The sequence below is a fragment of the Equus quagga genome, chromosome 13 (genome assembly GCF_021613505.1).
Source record: "Equus quagga isolate Etosha38 chromosome 13, UCLA_HA_Equagga_1.0, whole genome shotgun sequence".
Classification (NCBI taxonomy): domain Eukaryota; kingdom Metazoa; phylum Chordata; class Mammalia; order Perissodactyla; family Equidae; genus Equus; species Equus quagga.
The window spans coordinates 70,754,476-70,782,145 of NC_060279.1; the positions used below are offsets into that span (position 1 = coordinate 70,754,476).

The 27,670-nt window shown below is 44.1% G+C and overlaps 1 protein-coding gene across 6 annotated transcripts in view; it reads left to right on the plus strand.

The window, feature by feature from the left end:
- WWOX (WW domain containing oxidoreductase) overlaps positions 1-27,670 on the plus strand; it is a 933,724-nt gene that overhangs the window by 364,074 nt on the left and 541,980 nt on the right. Inside the window, exon 9 of one of the 6 annotated variants that reach the window (XM_046683789.1) lies at positions 14,825-15,831. The exons of the other annotated variants lie outside the window; for them this stretch is intronic. Within the exon in view, the coding sequence (XP_046539745.1) occupies positions 14,825-15,037 (213 nt within the window). The 3' untranslated portion in view covers positions 15,038-15,831. Of the gene's footprint in view, positions 1-14,824; positions 15,832-27,670 lie in introns of those variants that run through there. 6 annotated transcript variants of the gene reach the window in all.

Genomic DNA, 27,670 nt, shown 5'->3' on the forward strand with positions numbered 1-27,670 from the left:
CCTTGTTCTACTCCTAAAAGATTTTTGTGAGGACTAACTGAAATAACTCACAAAAATACCCAGCACTCTGCCTCTCTGGTTGGCATGTAGAAGGCACTCTTATCACAGAACCTATTGTCGGAGTTCCAGAAAGAAAACATATGGCATTATTTAGGGGGAGCAGTTACAGTAGAATTTTTAGAGTGTATTTCTCTTCCAGTCAACAATTCTGCATTGATAAGAAGTGGGCACAGAATAAGTGCAAGATATTTAGTTAATTCTTGTTGACAGAAGTTGGACTTCAGGTCCAAAGACGTTATATTTTTGGGTGCATACAGATGCATTTTTAAAAATTTTTTAACTCTCTTCCATGTATGGGAAGATTTGCATATGCACTATCTATACAAATTGTACTTGCAGTGGCTCTCCAGGAAATGAAATTTCTGCGCCTCGCCAGAGCATGTTTCCCCACTAAGGGAGGCAGCTGGTAATTACTAATGCTAATGTCAGGGTGAGGTGCCATAGATAATCTAACACAGACAGTGACCCCCAGAGCATTTACATGCCATGCTGGAATATGTTCGTTTTCTTTATCTTTCTATTAATGCACCTCTATTGAGCAATTTACTCTCTCTTCAAAGATAGGATCAGATCCAATATAAATTTATAACACCGCACTTAGATTTAAATACAGACATTTCCGAGCCAGCCTTTATGGCCTAGTGGTTAAAGTTTGGTGTGCTCTGCGTCGGTGGCTCGGGTTTGGTTGCCAGGTGCAGGACCACTCCACTTGCCTGTCAGTAGCCATGCTGTGGCAGCAGCTCACATAGAAGAGCCAGAAGGGTTTACAGCTATATACAACTATGTACTGGGGCTTTGGGAGAATAATGGAGGAAGATTGGCAACAGATGTTAGCTTGGGGATAATTTTTCCCTGCAAAAAAAAGAAAAAAAAGATAAAAAAAAAAAAGCAGGGGCTAGCCCAGTGGCATAGTGGTTAACTTTGTGTGCACTCTGCTTTGGTGACCTGGGGTTCGCTGGTTCAGATGCCAGGCAGGGACCTACACACCACTTTTCAAGCCTTTCTGTGGCAGGCATCCCACATATAAAGTAGAGAAAGATGGGCACAGATGTTAGCTCAGGACCAATCTTTTTCAGCAAAAAAAAAAAAAAAAAAAAGAAGAAGAAGAAATACAGTTTAAATACAGGCATTTCCCAGTTCATAGTCTTTCTGGCTCACATTCAACACACAACACACACACAAACTTGCTCCAAGCCACACACCAATCTCAGAAGTAGAATCAACAGTCCTTCTTTCTGTTTCCACCAATTTCTCTGGCCTCTGATCTGTGGTCAGTGTCTGTCTGAAAGAGTGACATATTCATATATTTAGATATGGTTGACAAAAGCAAAACAGAACCTGGACAGGATTAATGTTGGGCAGCAAGAAACAACAGAAAAAAACAGTCACGAACCCAGGTGCTTTTTATATGTCAGTTATTAAGGGTCGTTATCTATTCTTTTAAGCACAATCTTGATTCTGAGCCTTGGTTCCAAACCTTACCAAAGGTTTGGTTCTCCCGCATGTGTAATGTGTGATATTCAAACATGTTTGCTGATTACAAATCCATTAGTCCTTGTTCATGGGCATACTTGGTATTCATGAAAACCACTGATTTGGGGTAAAAGAAGGAAAGAGCTAGCTTTGTTTTTGACATACAAACGACATGTCATTTGCCAATTGTTCATTAATGCTGACATTCACTACGGGTCTCTGACCGTGGAATGTGCCTACGTGCGCATCTGTGTGTAGTGGCTAGGACTCTGGGCTTCTGGTTCTGAGTCCCTGCCTGAGCCATGAGCTTTCGTGAGTTCCTGGGAGCTCTTACTGATTTTATGCGAGGGACATCTTTATGAGAATTATGTCCCCTACTATTACGCAGTTGATCATCATCAGCTGAGTTGGGGAGGAATGAGTAGATATAATTAATTTAGAGTTTTGAAAGGCCTTTGAAAATACTCAGAGAACTTAACATATTTTGAGAACTTCAATTTCAGTGTGAAAAGCAGTTTACAAAATTGCATGTACTGTGTGAATCTACTTTTGTTACAAATACGCACAGGAGTACACACATAGAAGAAGGCTCTGAAAGAAACACACAGAGTTATCTACAGTGTTTCTGGCTGGATGGGTGTGCTTTAGTTGTTCAAGGTTAAGTTACTGAACTTTGTCAAACAGCCGTGGATTCAAATTCTGTCTCCATCGCTAGTTGGCTGGGAGCTGTGACGTTGGGTAAGCAATTTAGTGTTGATCCACTTCCAGGTCCTTATCTGTAAAGTGACAATTGTAATAGTACCCACCTCCCAGGGTTATATGCCAATGGATTAGGCACAGATCTAGGAATTCAGAAAATGTTCTAGTAAGTGTTACTTATTACCATTTCTGCTTTTTCCTTCTCCTTTTCTGATTTTTCTCCTTTCATGAAAGTGTGTTGCTTTTGTAATATGAAAACTAAGAAGTAGTTAAAGTTTTTTGTTTTGTTTTTAAGAATCAGCCGAGGACTGGTGGAACTATTTTCATGCATTTGCATCTTGCTTGAAGCCTGTTACCAAAGGGCTTCTCTCACAGAGGCTAGAAAAAGTGTGAACCAGGCAGATCCCAGCTATCCACCTGGGTGTAATCTTCAGGATTTTTCTAAAGTAGTGCTTCCTAGAGAAATCTCCCAAATTTCCTTTGGCCCCAAACATTTCAGGATGTGAAATGTAAGCTAACAGAAACCATCCATGAGTGCGTCTTAGGCCCTCCATAAATGATATTGGCTGGATGACTGTAGACAGTGACCTCCTGGTGCCTGTTTCCTGCATGTGGATACTTGGGTAAGGATGGAGCTCGCAGCTTCATATGAGGTGATGGACTCTGTGTTCTTCAAGCTGGAAAACATTAAATATCAAGCCATCTGAAAATTAGGACAGTGATGAGGGGCGGTCTGAAGAAAGCAGGAGTGGACGTGTGGGAACTTACAGTAAGCTATTTCCTTGTTGGGCCTTGGATTTGATCCCAGGTTTCCTTATGGCTAAGGCCGGAAGCAAACCACTTTGCTTGCTCTTCTCAGGGAACGACAACTATGTAACACAAGCCAGTCTGTAGAGGTGAACGTCCTCCCTGGAATTGAACTTCAGCAGGTGCCTGCTTCACAGGTCCACACATGAGGCCTTGAATAATCCAGTGAGCAAAGCTGTGCTCAACTGTGATTTTATAAAAGACACAGAAATGCATTTCGAATAGACCGTTCTTATATCAGCCCCATGAACTGGCATAACCCTGACTCGTAATTCAGTGAAGGCATTTCTGCAAGAGGCGAAGATAATAAGCTCCAAGTGCTTTCATTTTCTGCCTTTCTTTCTTAATGCAGGGAAAATTGAGATGGGACTCTCAGTTAAAATCCAGATGAGGGGCCTGGGAGTCGTCACCATCTGACCCCTGAGGACATTAGGCCAATCTCTTTCTGTAGCCAGGACCAATAGTGAAATGATAGGAGGGTAGTAGAAGCAAAATAGCAAACATTTTTCCTTCCTGGATTAAAAGTGTGTGTGTGTGCTGCGTATGTGGAGAATGGGGGTGAGGATGGGGAAGGGATGGAATTTCAACATAGTGCAGTTTTTTATTTCTCGCTCACATTCTATGCCAGATGTGGGTTAGTAGGCTCCCAGGGTGATGTTGTCTCCATTGTCTCATAGCTGCACCATCTGGCACACGTGGCCTTCTTGTTCACCACTGGAGATGGTCACAACCGCAACTGTATACTTTGGTTTGGAATGCCACCTGTCACTTCCACTCAACAGCCTATTGGTCAGAACCAATCACATGACCTTGCAGAAGGTGGGAATGTCTAATCTCCCCATGGGCCTGGAAGGAGAGGAAAATCAGACGCTTGTGCACACTCTAAGTCTTTACCAAAATGATGCCCCCTTTGCCTACAAAGAAAAGAACTAAGGGGCTATATTGTTGGTTGATACTATCTAACTTGGAAACAGAGCAAAAGATGAATTTTTGTACAAAACCCCATTATACAAGCCCCAGGGGGTTATTTATAATAAATTGAAGGAAATGCCACCATATGCAGGGAATAGTGAAATTAGGAAACATGCTTCAAAAGCATAAGTGAAAAACCACTTTAGAGTAACATCGAGATAAATTTATGAGTGATAGAATTACTGTGGGATGATTGTGATTATGTTCCTGATCTCTGGAAGTGGATTCGAGGAGGAAGAACATGTGCGCTTGCCAGGGGTTTCTTGGGGCCACAGATACACGCTAGGTCTAGTTGATGGGGGGGGGGGGGGGGGCTGGCTCAACGTCCTTGGTCTCACACTTTGTAAGTTCCCGTTAAAGTAAAAGAAGCACTTGAATCTGAAGTCCACAGGCTTTCAGCAGAAGAATGAAAGTTAAAATATCTTAAAGACATTTTATAGGCATTTCAAGACAGTGTTATAGCCAATTTTATTGTCAAATGACAGCAATTGACATCTTGGATAGCAAAAATGTCACTGTTTCAGTTTGGGCTTGGTTCAACTGCATAAAACAGAAAACCCAAAACAGCATTGGCTGAAACACCAAAGAGTTTATTTTCTCACTTAAAAAAAGTCCATGGCTACAGCTAGTCCAGGGCTGACTTGATGGTTCCATTAAGTCATCAAAAACTCTTCCTATTTTTCTGTTCCATCATTCTCAGCCTTTTGGCTTCTATCCCAAAAAGTTCACCTCTTGATCCAAGATGGCTCCTGGAACTCTGTCCATTTATTTGAGTTCCAAGCCACAGAAAGCAGAAGGAGGAGGAGGCAGAAGGAGGGATGAGCCTTACAGCTGAGTCAGCTCCTTGTAAGCAGTTTCCCAGAGGTGCAGTTCAATACCTACTAACATCTTATTGGCCCAGACTGAGTCACATGGCTACATCTAGCTGCAGGGGAGGCTGGGAAATACAATTGTTTGGGTTTTTTTTAACCTGAGGGCATTACTTCACTGTATCAGCCTCTTGATACTAAGGAAAAGGGGGAAATGAACATTTTCCACTCTTTCCTGCTATGCCTGTAATAAGAATCTGCTTGCTACTTGGGTTATGAGCTGCCACCCACATGGCTGCCCACTCCCCTTGAGAATGAACCTCTCCCACCCCTCTCACAAAAGATTCCAAGATATCTCTCTACAGATAGAAGTTAAAAGGAGGGGGAGTTTATCATTGGTGCCTCTGTCCAGACTTTCTATACCTCTCTTCTGCTTTTTGGATTCCTCCCAGGGATCTAATGATGCCATTTTCAAGTCCTATGCCATAGTGCTTCCCAAGCTTGCTCTCCTGACAGTATCCTCTGCTCCCAACTTGCCATTCCTCCTCCTTTATTCAGTCTATTCCACTGATCTCAGGTAAGAAGAAACCAGTCAAATGGAACCAAGTTAAATTAGGGTGCCCATTCCTCATATTACTCACATGGGCATTTTCCACTTAGAAAGTTAATATTTTGTGTAATTTTAGGTATCAGGGTTAAAGTGGGGGGTATTTTCAAACATCAGTGGGAAGGTGGAGTCATTTTAAGAAAGGGAGCTTTTGTCTATAAGTAACAGAAAAATCCATTAAAAGTAGCTTGAACAACAACAACAAAATATATTATCTCTTATCAAATGAAGCCTGAAAAAGAAGAGGAAGAGGAGGTCAAGCAGTTTCAGGTTTGGTTAATTCAAGGGCTCAAAAATATCTTCAAGCACCTGGTTAGCTCTGACTTTCTGCTCTTCTTTCCCCAGCACATTGGTTTATCTTCTTAGGCAAGCTCACCTCATGGTCACAAAATGGTTGCCAAAGATCTAGAAATCACTTGCAGGTGTCAAGGACTAGAGGCGGAAAGAGAGAAGAATGTTCCTGTCTCAGGCACCCTTTAAAGACTGAAAAACATCTTTGCAGAAGCCTCTGCCAATAGAACCCATCTCATGATGCATCGGCCGTCATGGCATCACATACCTGCCTGTCTCAGCAAGGGAAATGAGACTGCCACGACTGTCTCCCACAAGTCAAGAATTCTTCTTTGGGCCAGGAAGGGGCCTAAAATTGTGTTAGCAAGGGTGAAGGAAGGAACGATGAGCAGGCAAGCCAACAGCCTCTGCCATGGGGTCCTCCATGCCATGGGATCTACACTGGCCATCAACTCCCTGTGTATGAGAACGATCCTCCTTTCTTTTTTTTTTGAGGAAGATTAGCCCTGAGCTGACGTCTACCACCAATCGTCCTCTTTTTGCTGAGGAAGGCTGGCCCTGAGCTAACATCCGTGCACCTCTTCCTCTACTTTATATGTGGGACGCCTACCACAGCATGGCTTGCCAAGCGGTGCCGTGTCCCAACCCGAGATCTGAACTGGCGAAACCTGGGCCGCTGAAGCAGAATGTGCGTACTTAACCACCGCGCCACCAGGCTGGCCACTGATCCTCCGTTCTAAAATCAACTCTAGGAGTCACTGCTTACTCATTGGAACTTCCACTGGGCACCTTCAACAGAGGTGTAGACCTCACACAGAAATTATTCAACAGCTGCCAAATTCTGTGCTAAGTTCTGTATTGAATGTACTGAATCCAGAAAGACCTGGAATAGAAAAATCTGGATTGAGGGCCGGTTCCAATATTAAATCCTGGGTGATAATGGAGGCTTCAAGCCTAGAAGGCTGGACCTTTCCTTTTGTGCTCCTTGGGTTGTGGCAAGAACATCCATCCTTGAAACAGGAACCTGTCAGATTCCTTGGATATACTGACAATACATTGATGAAAATTGAATGCCCATAAATTGCATAGCCCCCAGGGCCTGGTCTTTCTGCTTATGATTCAGAAACCCTGTTTATTTGTATCAAGGACAGTTGATACTTTCATCATCAATAAACTAACGTTTCAGCAGCCGGCCATAAATTTCTTGTCAGAGAAGAGATGATCATTAAAACACTGTAATGAAAGATAATCTCTGTCTAGACTTACATTCCTGAGTTTCAGAGCCTCCAGTAGGGGTGCTTGGAGGTTATTGCAATAAGAAAAGCCTCGCCAGGCCGAAACCAATGTTTCCTCCTTTCAAGATATCCCTGAGTTCATTGACTTGCATATTTTGACCAAGATCTAGCACAAGCTCTTTTCAATGAATAAAAAATTTAATTTTGAGAGCAAACGTTTTGGTAAGAAAACAGAGAACTTATACTAGTATTCTCTCTGATTATAATTGTTAAACAGTAGACATTTTTCAATAAGTGCTAACATTTATTATATTAATTATTAATAATAAAATCTGACTCAGTAATAGTATAATCATCGTTATGACTTATTGAGAGCATGGTGCTGAGCACTTTGCATTCCTTGTCTTATTTCATCTTCCCAACAGCCTTATCCATTTTATTAAGTAAATGGTTCCTCATTTGCTGATGAGGAAACCGTACCTACTGAATTAAGTGACTGCCGAAGTCACAGAACTGTTAAATGTCAGAGCTGTAATTGAAACAGGACTGTGTGGCATCAGGGCTATTTTCTAAGTCACTACAATGCACAATGGGTTCAAATGAGATTGTTAAAAATGTGATTATTTCTAAAATAAGACAACAAGCTAAATGGGATTTAAGTTTCCATTCTCTCTTGAAGGATTCCCTTTCTAAGCAGATACCCACGAATCATCAGTGTCTTCAGATTCCCCGAGAAGGCTGACTCTCAGGTCCCCAGGACTGTACAGGGTGGTTTGATTAGGGGGTGACTTCCTTCCCGTTGTCAGCATTCAGGCCGGGGATGGGGGGTGGTTTACAAAGGTCAGAGGTTTCGTAGAGGGAGAGCTGTTTGGACTAAGTGACAGTCCAGTTCCCAGCTCAGACATCTGTGTTGGTTCCAAGCTCTGCTTCAGAGGAGGCAGTTACCTGCATGACCATCGTGGCCTTCTGCTTGTGGAATGTCTGCAAGTTGTTTCTTTTAACGCAAGCAAGTTCATCAGTCTCATTTCCCCCAGATATAGTGAGGGAGGAGAGAACCCAGTGATGCCCAGTAGTCATGGTTGGCTATCAAACAATTATTGAGTCCCCCCTCTGGGACAGGCTGTGTATTAGTGTGCTAGAACTGCCACAACAGAATACCACAGACTGGGTGGCTTAAACAACAGGAATTTATTTCTATTTATTGTCACAGTTTTGGAGGCTGGGAGTCCAAGATCAAGGTGGTGGCAGAGTTGGTTTCTCCTGAGGCCTCTCTCCTTGGCTTGCAGATGGTCACCTTCTGACTGTGTCCTCACACAGTCATCCCTCATTTATTGGGCATATCCCGGGTGTGCCCACTTCGTATAAAGATACCAGTCATACTGGATTAGGGCCCACCCTTATCACTTCATTTAACCTTAAGTATCTCTTTAAAGGTCCTATGACAAATAAAGTCACACTGGGGGCTAAAGCTTCAAAGTATGAATTTGGGAGGGACCTAATTTAATCCATAACGTGCTCCATGCTGGGCATGAGGGATTTTATGGTGGGAAGGAAGAAACAGTTCCTAGTCTGTCAGTTTTCAAGGGAGACAGTCTTTTAAAAAAAATCATGTAATTAATCGCAAGATGGTTAATGCTATGACAAAGAATGTAAGGTACTAGTACCGCTTAGAACAGGCGACTGACCTTGTCTATGGGCTGGAGAAGGCTTCCCTGAGGAGGTGAGGTTGGAATTGAGGCATGAAGGGGAGAAGGAGGAGGTGAGGCAGGAGTAGGGCTTAGGACCAGCAAACAGTAGGTGTGATCAGGACTTTAAGACATGGTCCTGTATACAGCAAGTCCCCAAAACTGAAAGGGAGCCTGCAGGGCACATGCCTAGAAAACAAGGGCAAAAGATTTTTCAAAACAGTTCTGGATCCATAGTTGCATCACTGTGTAATCATATCTAATGCTGTGGGATTGCAATGAGTTTGCTCAAGAAAAGATGGTTTGTGATTCCATTGTTTATATTTTGTTTGTTGCAGTAAAAAATTCTCAAAACTTCTGATCCCTAAGACTCAACTAGGAACTTATTTTAAAAATATCAGTTTCTGGACCCCACTCCCCAGACACTGTGATTTGATACATCTAGTATGAGGTTCAGGAATCTGTGTGTTAAACAAGCACTCCTGGTTCTTCTGGTGCACTTGGTCCACAGAGACACTTTCAGAAAGCCCCGTCTAAAGAGACAAGCTGCTGACTTGTTACCTAGAAAAGCCTAGAAGAATTGGGCATAACAGTACTTGCAAAGAACTATGAGACCTGTTGGAATGTCTGCCAAATTCAACTCATGGGGATGGAGTGAGACTAATATTTATTGAGGCTTTCATTGGAGTAAGGGCTTTGTGTGTGTCAGCTCTTTCAGTTTATTAAAACAATCCTACTTGGGGTGGAGTGGGGAGGCACTATGAGTAGCCCCATTTTACAGATGAGCAAAGTGAGGGACAAAGAGGCTGGATGCATTCCTAAGGTCACATAGCTCATAAGTGACAAAGGAGGCACCCAAGAGGAGGTTTAAACGACCCTGCAGTACATGTGTTTGTGAGGTATAGTAGCCAGCACTTATACAGCACCTACTGATCACTGAGCCTGAATCAGTGCTGCGTACGCTTCGACTTCTCCTTCATTAGGTGATCCAGAAAGTCTTGGATTGTGGACCTGATTTGAACCAAGAAGGTGCTGTTGCTTCTCTTCAAAACCCTGGTAATAGCTCTTGGACCTCATCCATTCCTTTCACTTGTCATGTCTTTTCTTAGTCTTCATTGCTAAAAAATCCACATGGCTTGGAGAAATAAAATATGGACAACTCAGGACAGAATCAGAATTTTCTAAATGATGAACTTTTCAACATAGTTTGTATCTCAATCCAAAGGCATTCTATCCCTAAATTTTAAAAACAATGATAAACAGTTTATTTAAAAAATTCCTCTGCAAACTCCTTGAGAGCACATCACCACCTTAGTGGATGGATCATATTTTTAACTTTTCACTTCCCATCAACTGAAACATAATCTCTCAAGGAATTGATGGGCCAGTTGACTCTAAATGAGTTTGCCTTTCACGCAGCGCTGTTCCGTCCGCTTGCCACAGAAATGATTCCAGGTCATTCCAATTTATTTAATTAATTTCAGAGATGAAATTATTTTGCCCAATAACTAGAATACTAATGGGACTTATTGTAATGGTTCAGTTCAGGTGTGTTGGTTCGAAAATAAACGCCTTCATTTCAATATTTGCCTTTTGGCTGCAGCCCGTTAACCCGTCGCACACTGTAACCTCATTAACATCACGGCTTAATTGTAAGTTAATGTGCACCTAGGTTTTGTAAGGCAGATTTCTATCATAACTGCCAAGTTTTGCCCCTCAAATATACCCCAGAATTGGTGTTTCCAACAGATGGATGGGTTGGAGTGACATAACTCAGACTTTTAAATGTAATAGCTTTATCAGTGCCTTGATAATACAAATTTGAACTGATTTTTAGAAGTTCGAATAAAGTGAGGAAAATAAATCTTAGCCAGCTAGACCGTAATTGTGGCATTGAGATTTGTGGAGGTGTACTACATCTGTAATTGGGAGAGGTTGCCGGTAGTAAGCGGGGGGACAATGGCACCGCTACAGAATCGGAGGCAGAATTAAAATCTGCATGTTAATAGCTTTCCTGCCAGTCACGAATGGATTCATTCTTCACATCTTGGATATATAAAGCTTATTTCAAAATAAATTCTGGGGAACGTTCAACCTGATTGAATCTGCTGTAAGCTCTGTTAATATATTTGTTCGAGTCACTTGCACTCAAAAGCTTTTTAGACAGAATATCACTTTTTTATATTATTCATGGTAATGTAATTCCCCCCTTTAATCTCTTCAGGGTTTCCCATTAAGTCATGATACGCAGTTCAGAGAAAGTTGGATCGACCATTAATCACACTATCTGGACTTCTGTGTGTCTACTTTTTGTCCATCTCTTAAATCAGCCACTTGGCAGCAGCAAGACACGGGGCTACTCCAGACCATTTGATCGAAGAGCTCTTGTTAGGAGATTACGCGACTAATCTGCGAGCGAGCTAATGGAAATCATTCAGGAAATAAAACTGAACAACATTAGCAAAATCACTACATATTATAGGAATCAAGTACATTCTAAATGACTTAATCCCGCAGTTTGGATATCAAGCCTAGAGCTAAAACGATCCTCTTAAATGGCCTGAGTTACCCAAATGCCTATGACTTCTATATGTATTAGCTATGTCAGGCAGGACGCCCATCAGCGATGCGGACTCTTCAAAGCATTTTTCATTTGACTAAGCAAAGTAAACAAAGGCATAGTGGATTGAAGGAAAAAAAAGGAAAAGAAAAATCGAAGGAAGAACTAAAATATTTTTTCCCCCACAGTCAAAGGAAATGCCTGTGTTGAAAATACCTGATCCATGGTACACGTTCAATAAATATTTGTGTTTGAATTGAGTTACTTGATATAGATCTAAGTTTTATTTCAAAAATAGTGGTTGTGAGTCTTTCAAAGTTCTTTGGCTTTCTCTTCTTCCCTAAACCTTAGTTAACAATTCATTAATATTGTCATTAAAATGCTCTTATTTGATCATTCCATTTATAGTCTAAGGGTGACAAAGCAGATCCAAGGATTTGAGGGTGATAGAAATAATTTTCAGTCTAGAACAGGGTCTGCAGACTTTGTCTATAAAGGGCCAGATAGTAAATATTTTTGACTTTGTAGCCCCTAGGATATCCATCACAACTGCTGAACTTGATGTATAGTGCAGACAGCCGATAATATGTAAACAGATGGGAATAGCTGTGTGTCAATAAAACTTTATTTACAAAAACAGGTGGTGGGCTGGATTTGGCCTGTGGGTTGTAGTTTTCTGGGCCGTGGAGCACATGTTTGTCTGCAACACATAATTTCAAAAATCATTTTTCTGTTTGATTTTCATGGTTTAAAAACATGCCATTTTCAACTGTGGATGAGTGCCCATCTTTTGAATTTTGGTTTCTTCCTGACATAATTCCAAGTCCTTGCTTCGGGATTTCTTGTTAGCCCTGACACTTCTTGTCAAGTATGCTCCTCTTTGGCTCTGTTGGGAATGGCAGCAGAGCTGGAATGGCTGGATGTGAAGGCAGGAGCCAGCTTGGAGATGATACTTTCCATACTTGGGCAACTTGGGAAAAAGTCAAGAGTTTGGAATGAGGATTTGGAACAAAAAGGCTGAGGGCTGACCTCATTTTTTTAGGATAAAGAGACGAAAGGAATACGGGAGATGATGTGCCTGCTGCCTTGGCTGGAGGTGCGGGTTTAATTGATGACTCTGTATAAGGGTGTGTTACGAAGTCTTTTGAGGACAAATGTTGCATAATTAGGATTCTGAATAATAGGCAATACATTTCATGATACAGATGTTAAGGAATCATGCTATTGGTTTTGGAAGAAACCTAAGGAAAACAGAGTCCTTTCAGTCTTTTTCCTGGGTGTTATTTAGATGGCTTGTCTTCTAAGCACCTGTGTATCAGTGTCTGAATTTTCTCAGCAGAAGAGGGCTAGTGGTCATTTAAACTCATATTAAGTTATATTTATTTGAAATGTTCACCCTAAAATTGACCCAGTACAGTAAGGAGCTGGGAGAATATCTCCCTGCCTTCTTGGAGACAGGGACACCCATCATACTATCGCAAGTGCTGGAATGTTCCAGGGAGGCAGGGCCAGGGCGGTCTGTTCCTGTCACTCTTTCAGAGGAAAGGAATACCTTAAACTAGATGAGTACCGCTGGTAGCTGTTTGTTCCTTGCGCCTCTGCTTCGAATGGTGAATACTGTAAGCACGAGATGGGCACTGACAGCCACCGCTCCTCAGATCTTGACAGGCTGAGAAGCACTTAGCACCCCAGCCTCCTGCGAAGCATCGCTGAACGGGCAGGCTCTGTCTTCTTCCATCAGCCGATGTGATTGCTCTCCATTTTACGCTCGAGATCAAAATAAACAGAAACCACCTTCACCTTTGCCTTTCCAGGGTTAAGTGCCCAAGCAGGTGCTGTTCCAGTTGTGTGGTTTCCAATCAGCAAAACCACCCCCTTTTACATGTGGCAGCAAATGTAGGGAGCTTTTGAGAACTGAACAGAAAGGGCTCTCGGTTGTGTTAATAGAACCAGTTCCTCGTAGGGGGCCTAGCCATCCTTGGCTTCCTAACATACTTAGCTTTTTATGCATTACCTGGGGCTCCCTCCGGAAGGAAAATGATGGAGAGGTCACTGGTGGGGTGACCCAAAGACCGAGGCACTCCTTAAATGGACTTGACGTTTCACATGTAAATGTGACCTCCAGTTAAAGCTGGATTTGTTTAACCCTATTCCCTTCAAAAAGATTACAGTAATGCTGTTCTGATGAAGCCATCTCACCCTGTAAACTGTCATCTGATTTATACAAAGCCATCTGCTTCCGTACGGGGTGTTTTATTTGGGATCCAGGAGGGGAGAAGACACATCTGTACCCTCCAAAGCATCTGAATCTTAATGAATAAAGACACTGAGAGTTATTTAAAAGAGACTAGTATGATTCTATTTATACTTTGATGCCATTTTATAATCCATCTTCACTTTGGATGTTTACTGTCAGTCATGCAAGGAAATTAACTTTTCTGCTGGTTTCCTGAGTAAGGTAGCCATGATCAGAGAAGCGACCAGGAGGGCCAGGGAGCCCACTGAATACTGAGCTTTGGACGGGAGGGCAAGTTCCCCGGTTAGGAACTGCTGCACGCGCGGTGTGCACCTATCTTTAATGTGTGTATCCCCAGCCCAAGTGGAAGAGATTTCCTCTACAGCTCTATTAGTTGTTTCTCTTCAAAGAGAAAGGCAGGTTTTAAGTTAGTTATCATTTGCTCTTTCTTTATTCCTTCTTCAGTCATTTTCCTTTTTTCTTTTCTCTCTCCCTCCCTCCATCCCACTTTTCCTCCTTCCCTTTCTCTTTTTCTTTCCATTTCATTATTATGTAGGTATGGAGATTAGGAGAGGACTGTCATTGAAAAGCTGGTTTATTATACTCACAGATCCCAAGAGAAAGAGCACATGCCTTGGGGGGCGGGGGGGGCGGGGGACAGCGAGGGCAGGCTGGCAGCTCATGGGGAAGCACCAGGGTTGGTCAGAAGGCAGGGGGTGGGGGAATTGTGGGCAAGAGCCTTTAGTGTGGTTTCCATGGGAAGGAATGGGTGAGGCAGAGTGAGCAGGTTTAGGATTGACTAGTGTGATTAATTTCAGTGGGCTCTGGGTTCTAGGGGCTGCCAGTGGCTGGTCGACAGTGGCCTGGAGTGGGTGGAAGCATTGGCGGGTGTGGGCTCTGGAGCAGCAGATTTTCGTTTGAAAAGTGTGCTCAGGGATGAATTGTTTCCTGTCTCTAGGAAGTGACTCACCTTGGGAGGGGTCTGCCTTTGGGCCCAAAGTCCCCAGGACAATCTTCGTTTTTTTTTTTTTTTGAGGAAGATTAGCCCTGAGCTAACATCTATTACCAAACCTCCTCTTCTTTTGCTGAGGAAGACTGACCCTGAGCTAACATCTGTGCCCATCTTCCTCTGCGTTATATGTGGGACACCTGCCACAGCATGGCTTGCCAAGCGGTGCCATGTCCACACCTGGGATCCAAACCAGCGAACGCCAGGCCGCCGAAGTATAATGTCTGCACTTAACCACTGCGCCAACGGGCCGGCCCCAGGACAATCTTCTTTGGTTTTAAAAATCATGACATTGGATAGGACTGTCAGTGACATAAGGCAGTTCTCTGTTCAGTGCACACAAGTTTGATTATTCAACTCTCTTCTTCTTTGTTCTTTTAGTCACTCCCAGAAGTGACTCCCGGATTTGATGGCTTCCAGAAGCCCATTGCCCACCCAACGTCCATGTTTCTGAATGGTGGCCCAGTGCTTTCTGATGACAGAGATGGGACCCGATGCGAGAGAGGATCCGGACATTTCACAGACTTTGTAATCCTTACCCAAGCATTAATTTTGCTGCATAGGCAGCCCGTTCTCCCACAAAGCACTGACTAAGAAGAAAAGGGGCCCAGAGCACCCAGCAGGGCCTGGCTGACAGCTTGTGGCTCCCTCGCCACTGAAGGTTCTGAGGAAGGTGGAGACAGCAGCAGGAGCGAAGGACAGTTTGGAAGGAGAGTTTTAGTGGCTTTTTTTCTTTCTTCCTTCATTCCTTTTAAATAACTTTTAATTATAAGTATAGTTAATACTAAGAATTTGCAAAAAAAACCCTCTGGCTTCTTACAATCCTCTAGAGACATGCATATTTCTAAATTTAAATGTAGTCTCCTACCCTTTCTGCAGAAAGGAAGCATTTTTAAGCCAAACTAAAAGAAAGGAAATATATTCTCTTTTATTCTCTTATCCGTATTTCAAAATTTTTTTGGCACAGTTATTGTTGAGTGTTGTAAGGTGTACAGAACTGGGTTTGGGACCTTGTGACTTTTGGCAAATTACTTGTTCTCTTTGCACCCCAGTTTATTCATCTGAATAGTGGGGATAATAGCGCTGACTACCTCTCAGGACTTCTGTGAGTATTCCTCAGGGTAATGAATGAGAGGGGCTATTGCACACTTTACACCAAAGGAATGTCACCTCGTACTGCCAGTATCATTATTATTGCCATTTGATGCCCTCCTGAAGGGGCTTCTTCCTCGCCCGAACAAGGGGGAATGGGGAGTATTTGCCCTTTGGAATAGGAAAAACCTCCCAATCCCAGAGGACTTCACATTTGGAGTGATTTTACTAGAAACCAGAGGGAGGCCTCCTGCTTTGCCTTTGCCCACAAATGCCAGAGGAAGACTCTTCGGAGCCTTGCCAAGAGCAAAACAAGAATGCCAGCTTAAATAAACGTTAGCCCCGTCTCTGCAGAATCGTGATGTGTCCGATTTTCTAGAGTGTCGACTACAGGGTATTTATTATTCAGCGATAATAATAAATCGCTGCTTATGAAATCCAGGGACTCGGGTGTCATGGAGGGAGGCAGGAAAGCGCAGGCAGAAGAGCTACAAGAGACAGAGGTCCAGCCAGACCCGGGCTATTAATCATCGCCCTCCATTATTTCCTGAAGATTCATTCATTGTTCCATAGGTACCGAGAGGGTCAATTAGAGACCACAGACAGGCTTTTTCAAAGACACAGGAGGGTCAATTAGGCCCTCCTTATAATTTTCTGCTTTAACAGCAAATGCCAGCCTATTGCGCATCAGATGCAAGGGAGTTTGGAAATAAACAGGGTACTTTCCCTCCTCCTCCTTTAAAAAGAAAGAAAAAAAGTCCCCAACAACGAGAAATGGAGGCAGTCGGCCCTTGGTAACATATGGCTTACTGTCAGGCTCTGGTTCAAGTGAGGCAGAGAGAATCTGATCATCGAGACTTGTGGGGGGCAGAGTTCTTGTGGGGTCAGAGCACTAGGAACGGTCCGGGAATTTCTATGATGGAATGGTCTGTTCCCATATCCGAGGTGATTCATTTATCGCGGGTATGATCTGAACCGCACTGGCGTGAGGGTACGATTATAAAGTATCTCCATACCTAAGATCAATTGAGGTGGCTGTCCAGACGGACACGTGGTGAGTCAGCATCACCCATCACTTACTGGTGTCCATGTTTAGGAAAGAATTCAACCCAATGCACAGAAGTGTTTTTTCCACGACACTGATTTTTGTTTGTTTTCACTGAGATTGGCCAAAAGAGTTTGAAACACATTACAGTAAAGTCAAGAGGATGGGATTGTCATAAGTGAGGGGCAGACAGGAAATATGGAAAGAAGATTGTCAGAAGTCCATGTACCCCCTTTCTTCTACATTTTTGAAGTGGACTATTAGATTTTGACTCTGCCAGTTTCTAAATGCCTCTTCTTGTTCACAGAATGAAGGACAAATTATTATTATTTTTTCACCTTGAGATCCTGTTCTATCTGCCCACCATCACCTAGAGAGATGGGAACAAAAGAGAAATGCTTTTCATGTGCAAAACCCAATTCCAACTTTAGCGATTTTTTTCTGGGATCTCACTAAGACTTCTGAGCCCCACATTGTCGAATTTATTCAGCCAGTGTTTGGTTTTGTTTGTTTGTTTGTTTTTGAGGAAGATTAGCCCTGAGCTAACATCCACCACCAAACCTCCTCTTTTTGCTGAGGGAGACTGGCCCTGAGCTAACATCCATGCCCATCTTCCTCCATCTTATATGTGGGACGCCTGCCACAGCATGGCTTGATGAGTGGTGCACAGGTCCTCACCCGGAATGCCTGGGATCTGAACCGGCGAACCCTGGGCTGCCAAAGTGGAGTGGGCAAACTTAACCACTACGCCACAGGGCTGGTCTTATTCAGCCCATGTTTCTTGAGCACGGGCTATGTGCAGGCACTATTCTAGATGTTGGGGCTGCATCAGAGAACAAGGGGGGCAAAGCCCTTTGCTCTTCAGTTCTAGAATGCTGGAGTGCCAAGCCGCTGGGGCCTCTTTCACTTCCATGTCATTTGTCCTGTATGATTTTCAAGAAGGGGAACAGGACTGAGGTTGAAAGGGTGAACTATGTCTAGTGGAGTCTTCGCTAAAACCACTGAAAACTGTCCCATTTTTTCATTTCCCCAGAAAGAGGGCATGAGTTTGTATTCCTCTAGGGCAGGGATTTTGTCTGTTTTGCTGCTTTTTCAGAGTCTGAAACAGCACACGTAGTAGGTCCTTAACGAATATTTGTTAACTGAATGAACTAATGAGTGGGGGCTGTGGCTCTGAGGAGCTGGCCTCCTTCCCAGCCTCCAGAGAAGCTTGCCTTCACTCCTGAGCAGCCTGGGCCCCTGGCTGCTGCTGCCGCCCAGGGATCGGCTTTCTTTGCAGTGCTTTTGCTCTCCGATCCCTGGATAAAACAGCAAGAAAAGCTTCCAACCCTTGGACACTGCATCCTCATTTCCAGCTCCTATCCCAGAAGTTGCAAATTAGTGGTTTGCAGATGTCTTTTGTTGGGACTGCTGGGTTTTTGTTTTCTTAATGAAATAAATTAGTTGCCAACATTTTAAAAACTGGGCCACTTCACATCACAATCGGGATTTCCTGCTTCTCTTGAAAAAGCAGAGCTGGCGTCATTTGCATGCGCTTCCCAGTGGCACCAGGGGGCTGGATTTCAGTAGTGGCTGCCCCTGTCTAGCTGGGGTCCATGCCTCTGGTTTTCCATAGTGTCCATCAGGCCCTCTCTACTCTTTATAGAAACTGCCTGGCCTCCTAGGCATTGGAGTTTCCATCCTTTGTATGGCAATTACACTAAATCATGAGCCCACCCATGCACGCCCAGGCTATCATGGTGGCCTCTCATAGGCCTCCCTGACTCCAGACCTCTGATTCATTGAGCTGATCAGCATCTTGGCTCCCTAGTCCCAGATCTGATAGTGCTCTGAAAGGCCAGGTCTTATATATGCAGATCCTTCTGCCTAGAATGTTCTTTCTTCCTGTTCCAAACTAACTTTGACTCTTCCAGAAGACTTGTCTGAACCCTAAACCCCTTCTCTCTGTAAACTTTGAGTGTGGGTTGGGTACCCCTCTATCCTCCATTGTTCCCGTAATACCCTCCACAACCACGATGGTATTGTGGTTATCTGGTTATTACTCTGCTGGCCACCTCAGGTTGTCATCTCCCTACAGACAAGGGCTTTGTTGCTCATGGTCATATTCTGGGCATCCAGACAGGATCTGGCCCCTGGGGAAAACATACAGGGATCTATCTGGCTGGAGCCCAACGTGAGACGGGGACAAAGGTGACCAAAGGTAAGACTGGAAAAGTAAACAGGCTAAAGTCCCCAGGTGCCTCAGGAGTCCCAGTGAGTGCCTAGATCTTATCATCATGGCGATGGAAAGCACTGGGAAGGATTATGGCTATTTTGGTCCCCTGTAAGGGGACCAGTGTGCATTTAGAAGGAGCCCTCTGGCTTTAGTGAGAAGGGTGAGTTTGCAAGGGGCAGGACTGGCAGCAGGTAGGCTCTTAGAATAGCCCAGGCAAGAGGTGGTGGAGGCCAAAGCCAGGGATGGATGTAGAAATAAGACGTGGCTATTGATTGAGTGCGGGGCGGCAAGTAGATGACATTCTGTTGTGGGGAGGGGGAAGTCAGACATTATCTAGCCAACGGATTTATGAAAATAACTTGACTCCAATTTCCCCCCTCCTCCCCGAGAATCACCTTGGTAATATATTCTTTTATTAAAACTTGCAGAAAGCAGTGGCTCTGAGTACAGCGTATGATTTTAAAGCAGCGCTGTTAGCAAGCATCCACTGGCTTGGTTTTTAGTGTGCATATATTTTTGTGTATTCCACATAGAATATCTCTGCCTTTCTTTTTCTTCTTTTTAATCCTCCTCCTTAAGGGAAACCTCCTTGCAGTAGCTTCTTGGTAGAATGTTCTAACGAATGACTTTAATCGTGTGAATGGATAGCAGAAATGGACAGGAAAATCCTCAGCCCATTTATCTTACAGACCCCAAGTGTACAGGCACAAAACCACAACTTCCACCCTTTTTCTCCCCCTTTATTTTATACTTTACCTCAATTTATGACTTGGCTTACAATCTTTGCAGAAAGCTCAGCTCCCCAGCTTCCTCCTGAATCTACATTTTTCTATTTTGTCTGAAATAGCCAAGGTCTCAGGAGTTTCCCGTTATATTGCTTCAGAGAAATTAGTGACATTGAAAGGTTCTCATCCTTTTTTGTGTAATTTTGGTTACAAGAAGAAATTTACAAAGCTTCTTTTTTTCCCCTTTGTGGTTTGGGAGATTATATTAGATAATACTTGATACAAAAATACCCATGGTAGGACTTTTCTTCTTGTGGTAGCTTCGAATAAGTGCCACCATAATAGGTACCTTTCATAGAATAAATTCTGAACTCTGTTTGGTTTGTAATTTTTCTTACGTGACTTTGCGTAAAATATGACAGAGAAAAATAATTTCAATATCTGCTGGTCTAGATTCACTGGCTACAAATCTTATTACAATCATTAGTAATACTAGTTATAAATGTTATTTTGGAACTAATTCTTTAGTAATTAATAAAAAAGTAACACAGCTAGGGTGCTTGAGTTTCTATGTTAAGAATTTTTTACTCTGAAACCGTAGTGACTGTGAAAGCCAAAGAAATAAATAGAAGAAAGTTTTTATTTTAAAGCTGGGATTGTTGTATGCTGCTGTATTCATTTTCAATTGCCACGTTACAAATGACCCCAAACCTAGCAACTCAAAACAACACCCGTTTGTTAGCTCACAGATCTTAGGTCAGGAGTGTGGACACAGTGTGACCAGGTTCTCTGCTCAGGGCCTCACAAGGGCAAATTGAAGGTGTCAGCTGGGGCGAGGTTCCTTCCTGGAGGCCCTGGAGAAGAATCCACTCCCAGGCTCCTTCCGGTTGTGGTCAGAATTCAGTTCCTTGCAGCTATAAGACTGCGGCCTCCATCTCCTTTCTCACTGTAGCTGCTGGCCACTCTCAGCTCCTAGAGGCCACCCACATTCCTTGCCACGTGGCCCCCTCCATCCCCAGAGCCACTGATGGAGACTCTGTTGTGCATTGAATCTTCTCTGTGTTTTGAATCTCTCTGACTTCTCTTGACTCTGCCATCTAGACCCATATTTAAAGGGCCCGTGTAATTATGATAGTCTCTTAATTTTAAGGTCAACTGATTTGGAGCCTTAATTAACATCGGCAAAATCCCTGTCCAGCAGCACCTAGATTAGTGATTGAGCGGATACTGGAGAAGGGCAGGTGTACACCAGGGGCCCGGAATCTTGGGGTCCAACTTAGAATTCTACCAACCCAAGCCACTTTATTTTTTAAATAATAACAAACAAAGCCTAGATCTTTTCAGAGGCAGAAAGTTTAGTATAAAAGAAAGGGGATACTTGTGGAAGACATAAAACAGAAAGAAAAGAAGCTTGGGTAGAGCCGCCCGGATGGAGTCAGAGATTTGATCATGGACAGACATGCCTTCCACATGAGCCAAGCACGTGAGTTTGCCTGAAGAGGTAGGTGGGGCTTGGGGAAAGGGAGAATGTATGGCTCGGGATCTTTAGTTGCCAGCAGATGAAGCTGAGTCAAAAAAGTTTGGGTTCTTGTTTGACTTGATTCAACTCATTATCTTCCCTGTGCCTCAGTCTCCCCATCTAGAGTCTCTTAGTATTCAGAATTGCTGTAATGATTAAGCAGCGGTAAATGGATGTTCAGTCATTAGCCCTGGCATACAGTTGGCACTTAGCAAATGTCCCTCCCATTGTCCATTTCTCTGGGTAGAGTTGTCAAATCAGATTAGATGGTAAACCCTAGATTTGATCCAGGCGCTCTGGAAATTACGGACTTCTCAAATTTTTCCATGGCAAATGCCTAACAGGCAGAGGGGAAGGAATCTGGGCTCAAGGAGCCTGGGAGTGTTGCCTCAGACTCCCACTCCACACACAAAATTCCTCCGATGTCTCATTTCATCTCAACAACCCATGCAAAGTCTGTATTCTGCTCCTAATGTAGCCATGTCGTATTTATATAAGAAGTAGTGTTTTAATTACTTACTAGTTACATTCACACCCCAGGGATGTATGTTTGTCCCCTTTGTTGTTGCATCTCAGGCTTCAGGACCAGGACTAGGCAAGCCAGACACCTACAGCATCCATTTAAGGAGACGCACCCTCCCGGGTCCATGTAAGTGCCATCCTGTGCTTGCTGGAACTCAGCTTGTATGACTGCTTAACTGTTTGCCCAGGTGTCCCCCTGGCCTCCCCTGGTCCAGACCCTACTTGTTAGATGTCCAGGCCGAGTCAAGATCTGCATTCCTTTAGGGCACTGTGCCCACTGACAAGCTGATAGTTCCACTTCAAGGGGGCGTGAGTGTGCAAGCCACGAGCCACGATCTTTGACACACAGAAGACTGTGTTGATGGAAGCGATGAGCTCTTAAATTTCCTAACAGAAAAGCATGAGTCTGTCCTGCACACAGAGTCATCACATCACACAACTTGGCGGCTTGAGGGCTGTCCGATGAAGGGGTGACGCACAATCAGTTAATTACATAAGGACAACTTGAGCAAACTCCACAGCTCTGCTCCTTACCCTGCCATGTGCCGCACAGATTCCTCTGAAAAGGATTACAGATGTTCTTTTTTTTTTTTTAATCCCTCCCCCATCTTTCTTTCTTTGCACCCACGGCGCTCTGCACTTCAAGCTAAATATAATGTATCTGATTTCCCATCATACATACTAATCAGGTTTGAAAGTTGTCTTGTGAGGCTTTAAAAAGCTAGCCAAGAGTAGTGCTATTTCTCCAGAAGGATGTCTGCAATCAAGATGATTACATAGGAAAATAAATCATAATTTATATTGCTGAAAATGTCATTTGCAAAACACTCTGACAATACTTTCCTTTCAGTCTGTTTTCCTGTGAATGGGGTAAGTGCTGCCCTTCTGAAACTTTCCCTTTCTTTTATTTATTTATTTATTTTTGATGCTCTGAATATCCTGGAAGCAACTGCAGTTATTGGGCGATGGGAGGTGGTTCAGGAACACAACTGGCAAGGCCCGATGCCCAAAAATTGAACAATACCGATGGAGAAGAGAGCATTCAAAGATATTCTGTGTTTAGAATACATTCACACGTGTGTGTGACCATGCATACACATGAGCATGCACACATTTTAAAAAACATTTTATTGTAATGAAAGCGAAGTTAAAGATAGACTCTTAGAAGCACAAGACTTTTAGGGGGCCATCTCTCTCTGCCCTCCTGCCTTTGGGTTAGACTATAGTCAGTTGTCCAAGAGAAGTGATTCATTATCTGTTTCATTAATATCCCTTGGTATTAAGAACTCTCTAAGTGTGTCCCAGTTGACGGATGTTAAATCCACAACGCCAACAGTTGATACCTGTGGTAGATTATCAATACGGCCATCGATTCTTCCCTCTGTCCTGCATGTATGCCTTTGTGTTGTGATGGCCTAGATCTCCCAGCGAAAGGTGGAGTCAGTTTCTCCACTGCTTGAATCAGCTTGCCTCCTGGAACTCGCATCGGCCATGGGGCATCAGGGTGACCCAAGCAGAGGCTTGAAAATTGCTTCTGCATGTGTGCTGATCAACTTACTGCTCTTGGGAGCCTTCTGCTTCTCGGTGTGAACAAGCCTGGACTTGCCTGCTGGGTGATGAGTGACTGGCAGCCATGTTGCCTCATTGCCCCAACCAAGAGCCAGCCAGGCCACCTGGGGGCAGAGCTGCCTGGCTGACAGCAGGCACCTGCCCAGCTGGGCCCAGCCCAAATTGCTGACCCACCAAATCATGAGCTAAAAATAAGTAACTGTTGTTTTTAGCCACTGATTTTTGGATGGGTTATTTGCACAATAAAAATTAGCAGAGACAATCCTTAATGAATTTGACTCTTCACAAGCTATTGTAAAGGTTTGAGACGAGGGGTAGTTTGCTGTTTTCCTCAGCTGTAGGCCTGGTATGTGGGAAAAGATAGCTGGTGAGTGCACCTCTGCTGATGCTCCAGAGTGAGTGTTTCCTCTCTCAGGAAGCATGAGCATGCCTTGGAGGAAGTTATGTGCTTTAAGGATGTGGAAGAGGTTGAGCATCATTGAAAACCTTATCCCTCTCTCGAGGATCAGGCAGTAAGGTCTAAGGGGAGGGGTAAACTTTGGGTGTTAACAAATAGAACGCTCTAGGGAAACCTTCCTTGAGTCCTCATGACAAGGAAAGATGTACTTATCCCAAGCAACCAATTAAAAAAGAAAAATCTCAGCATCATATCTGACAATGTTTTCTTCTTTGCTCTGGCCACTAGGGAGCTCCAAATCAAATTTTTAGCAAACTTCTCCCCACCTTCAGCAAAGTCATAGTGCTGTATAGTACCTCTCTGGTAACTAATATCTCTTCTGACTTCATCTTAGTATTATTCTTCCTTTCATAGGAGTTCTTTATCTATTTTTCTTTTTCCTTCTTCTTTCTTTCTCTCTGCTTCCTCCTCTCCTCACTCTCATTTTTTCCTTATTTTTTTGTATACTGTATGTATTTGTGCATGACATCTTAAATCTCCCTTTTTTTAAAAAAAAAAAAAACTTGGCACCTGTGCTAACATCTATTGCTAATCTTTTTTTTTTTCTTTTTCTTCTTCTCCCCAAACCCTCTCCCCCCGCCCCTCACCCTGCTACATAGTTGTATATTCTAGTTGTAGGTCCTTCTGGTTGTGCTGTGTGGGACACTGCCTCAGCATGGCCTGATGAGTGGTGCCATGTCTGCACCCAGGATCCGAACTGGTGAAACCACAGGCCACCGAAATGGAGCACACAAACTTAACCACTCTGCCATGGGGCCGGCCCCTTAAATTTCCCTTTTTAACAAGGCAGGTAGAGATTAAAAAAATATATATATACAAAAAAAGAGGTACTCCATGAAATTGTTCAAGCTCCAGGAACTGAGAGAAGAGTACAGGCAGGTTCTTGGATTGCTCCCTCCCGCTAACTGTGACTGGAGGGAGCCAGCCTTGTCTCATTCATTCATTCATCAGAGGCAGCAACAGAGCAGAAAGATCATAGACTTTGGAGTAGGAGGTTCTGGGTTTGAATTCTGACTCCGTCACTGTATTAGTTTCCTCTTGCTGCTGTAACAAATTACCAAGAACTTAGTGGCTTAAAGCAACACACATTTATTATCTTACAGTCCTGGAGGTCACAAGTCCAAAATCAGTCCTATGGGGTCAAGGTGTCGGCAGGGCTGGGTCCTTTGGAGCCTCTAAGGGAGAGTCCCTCTCCCTGCCATTTCCAGCCCCTAGAGGCCACCTGCATCCGTTGGCTCATCTTCAAAGACAACAGCACAGCATATCATCATGACTCCTTCACTGACTCTGCTTTCGTTGTCACATTACCTTCTTCTAATCTAACCCTCCTGCCTCTTTCTTATAAGGACTCTTGTGATAAGGATGATCCAGGATGGTCTCCCCATCTCAAAATCCTTAACTTAATCACAGCCGCACAGTCCCTTTTGCCACGTCGGGTAACGCATTCGCAGATTCTGGGGCTAGGACATAGCCATCTCTTGTAGGAGGTGCATTGTTCAGTCTACCACAACCACTAATTCTGGGCCTCAGTTTCCCTCACCCATAATGCAGGGACAATAATATCCTACAGGCTATTGGGGGAAGTAGAAAACATCAGCTTTGTCAAAGGGTGTCAGACGGAGATGCAAGTGTCCCTCAGAAAGCTGACCTGGGGCCCGTCTTTCAGGAGTAAAGTGTGGGTGAGACCATCACATTTTTCATCCCCCCAACACTCACTGAACAGATACTTATACATTGGCTGTTGTCTTGGTCTGCTAGGGCTGCCACGACAAAATACTACAGACGGGATGGCTTAAACAACAGACATCTATTTCTCACAGTCTGGAAGCTGGGAAGTCCAAGATCAGGCTGCCGACAGATTCAAGTCTGGTGAGAGCCTGCCGCCTGGTTCAGAGGGCCGTCTTCTTGCTGCTCTCACATGGCAGAGAGAGGAAGCTCTGGTCTTTCTTCCTTCTCTTGTAAGGACACTAATCCCATCACGAGGGCCCCACCCTCCTGACCTCATGTAAACTGAATCACCTCCCAGGCCTTGCCTCCACGTACCATGGCACTGGGGTTTAAGGCTTCAACATATGAATTTGGTGGATGGGGGCACAACATTCAGTCCATAACAGCTGTCTTACATCTCTACTCGGAGATTCAGAAAACAGCAAGTATGGTAGAGAAACTGGTATGGAACCAGGAGAGAGCCCTGTGGATTTCTCAGGTGTCCCCCAAACCAGCTGCGTTGTCTTGGGGCTGTGGCTTCCCCTCTCTGACTTTCCGTGGCCTCACCTGTAAAATGTGGGGCATACAAATGTCCCCATCACAGCATCGTTCTGTGGCTCTCTGTCACCACGAAGCTGTGGACAGGTGTGTGTGCTGGGCAGCTGGCGGAAGTCTCAGTCTCCACCCCACTAGACTCCTCTCCTGGAGGCAGATGCCTCTTAGGATATGGTTCTCAGTAGCCAATCGTGCCATTAGCACATTGGAGAATTTTAGCAGCCCCCAAGTGGGTTTTACTTCCTCCTCCTAGAATTCCTGCCTGAAAGGTGGAGACAAAGTTAATTGAGCACCCAGGGTGTATGAGGAGCCTGCCAATTGCTTTTTGTGCTTTATTTTATTCCTCTGCTGGAGGGGTCATGACTGTCCTCAGTTTACAGATAGGAAACTGAAGCTCCGAGGGGTTATGTCTGTGAATAGTAATAGTAGCAATAGTGATGATGATCATATTAGTCATTAAAATCGTAGCAACTACCAGAGTTATCATAGCAGGAGCTCACATTTATTTATGTTCCTTCTGTATACCAGGTACCAGGCCAAACCTATATATTCATTATTCATTTATCCCACACTGGGAGGTAAGCATGCTCATCATGCCTGGTTTCAGAGGAAGAAAGGGAGGCTCAGAAAGGCCCAGTGATTATCACAAGCCCCACCTCTGTGAAGGGCGTGATGGGCAGAGGCCAGATCTGAGTCCCTATCTCCTGACTCTTTCACAAGGCTATGCTGGTTCCCTGAACTTGTCTTCTTCCACTACCAAGAAGTGGGCTCGTTTCTTTCTCAGAAGTGCCCAAGCTCACCCCTGCCTCCCTCCATCCCACACCGGTGTATCTTTAAAGGGTGGCCTTGGCCGCCAAACTAGGGCAAAGAGAACCAATTGGGCACTGCCCCCCTCCAGCCACCCTACTGGCGGAGGAAACTTCTACCTGGCCCACGCTGCCTTTGCGGTGGCTGAGTCAGGGGAAAGAAAAAGAGAAAGTTCTCCAGCTGGAACTGTGCAGACAAACCATCGGAGCCTCTAGCAGGGCGGTCGCCAGGGCCCATTACTGGGCTGGAGTGACAGAGTGTGGCACGCCTGCAGCTCATCCCGTGTCTAATGGAACAGAAACGAGCACCTCACTGCCCTTGTTTTCTAGCGGCTCGGCCGGGCTCTGCGAGGTTTATTAATCTCGGCGTCTAATGGAAAATGTGTTGCCATGTTAAATCCGAGCCACTGTTCACTGCCCGACCGATTGAAGGCGGCAGGAGTCTTTGTCTTATTTACACGCAGCGCCTGGGAGAGACACTCGGGGCAGATCCCCATCATAAAAATCCGTGCAGAATTTGCAAGTGTGCATTAATGCATGTGACCAGATGGTTCTAAAACACGCCACTTTAACCAAAAATCATCCTCTGAAAAACTCTTCTGAAGAACATCGTGCATAATAACTGCCTTGAGTAGGGCCATAATTTTAGAAAATGTATGAGGTCCGGGATGAAGATGAGGGGGGAAAATGGCTCCTACTATAACTGCATTGTCCCCCCGAATGCCTGCTTGAGAGAAAAACCCGCCCACTGTGAGGAACCGTGGCGACACTCAGACCATTGAGAATCACCATGAGTTATTACCCTGAAATTGCTAACCACCGCTTTCTAAGTTATCTCTTCAAAAATAAGAAAAGGCTTCCAACTTCTAGAAACAACCAGCTGTTAGTTACACGTCACAATATTCATACTAGTGCCTGCAAATGTATTCTTTGGTGTGTTTTCTGTTTGTGTCTTACAAGTTTTAAGGGCCATTCGTTGAAGCCTCTAATAATCTTAACCCTGTCATATTTACAC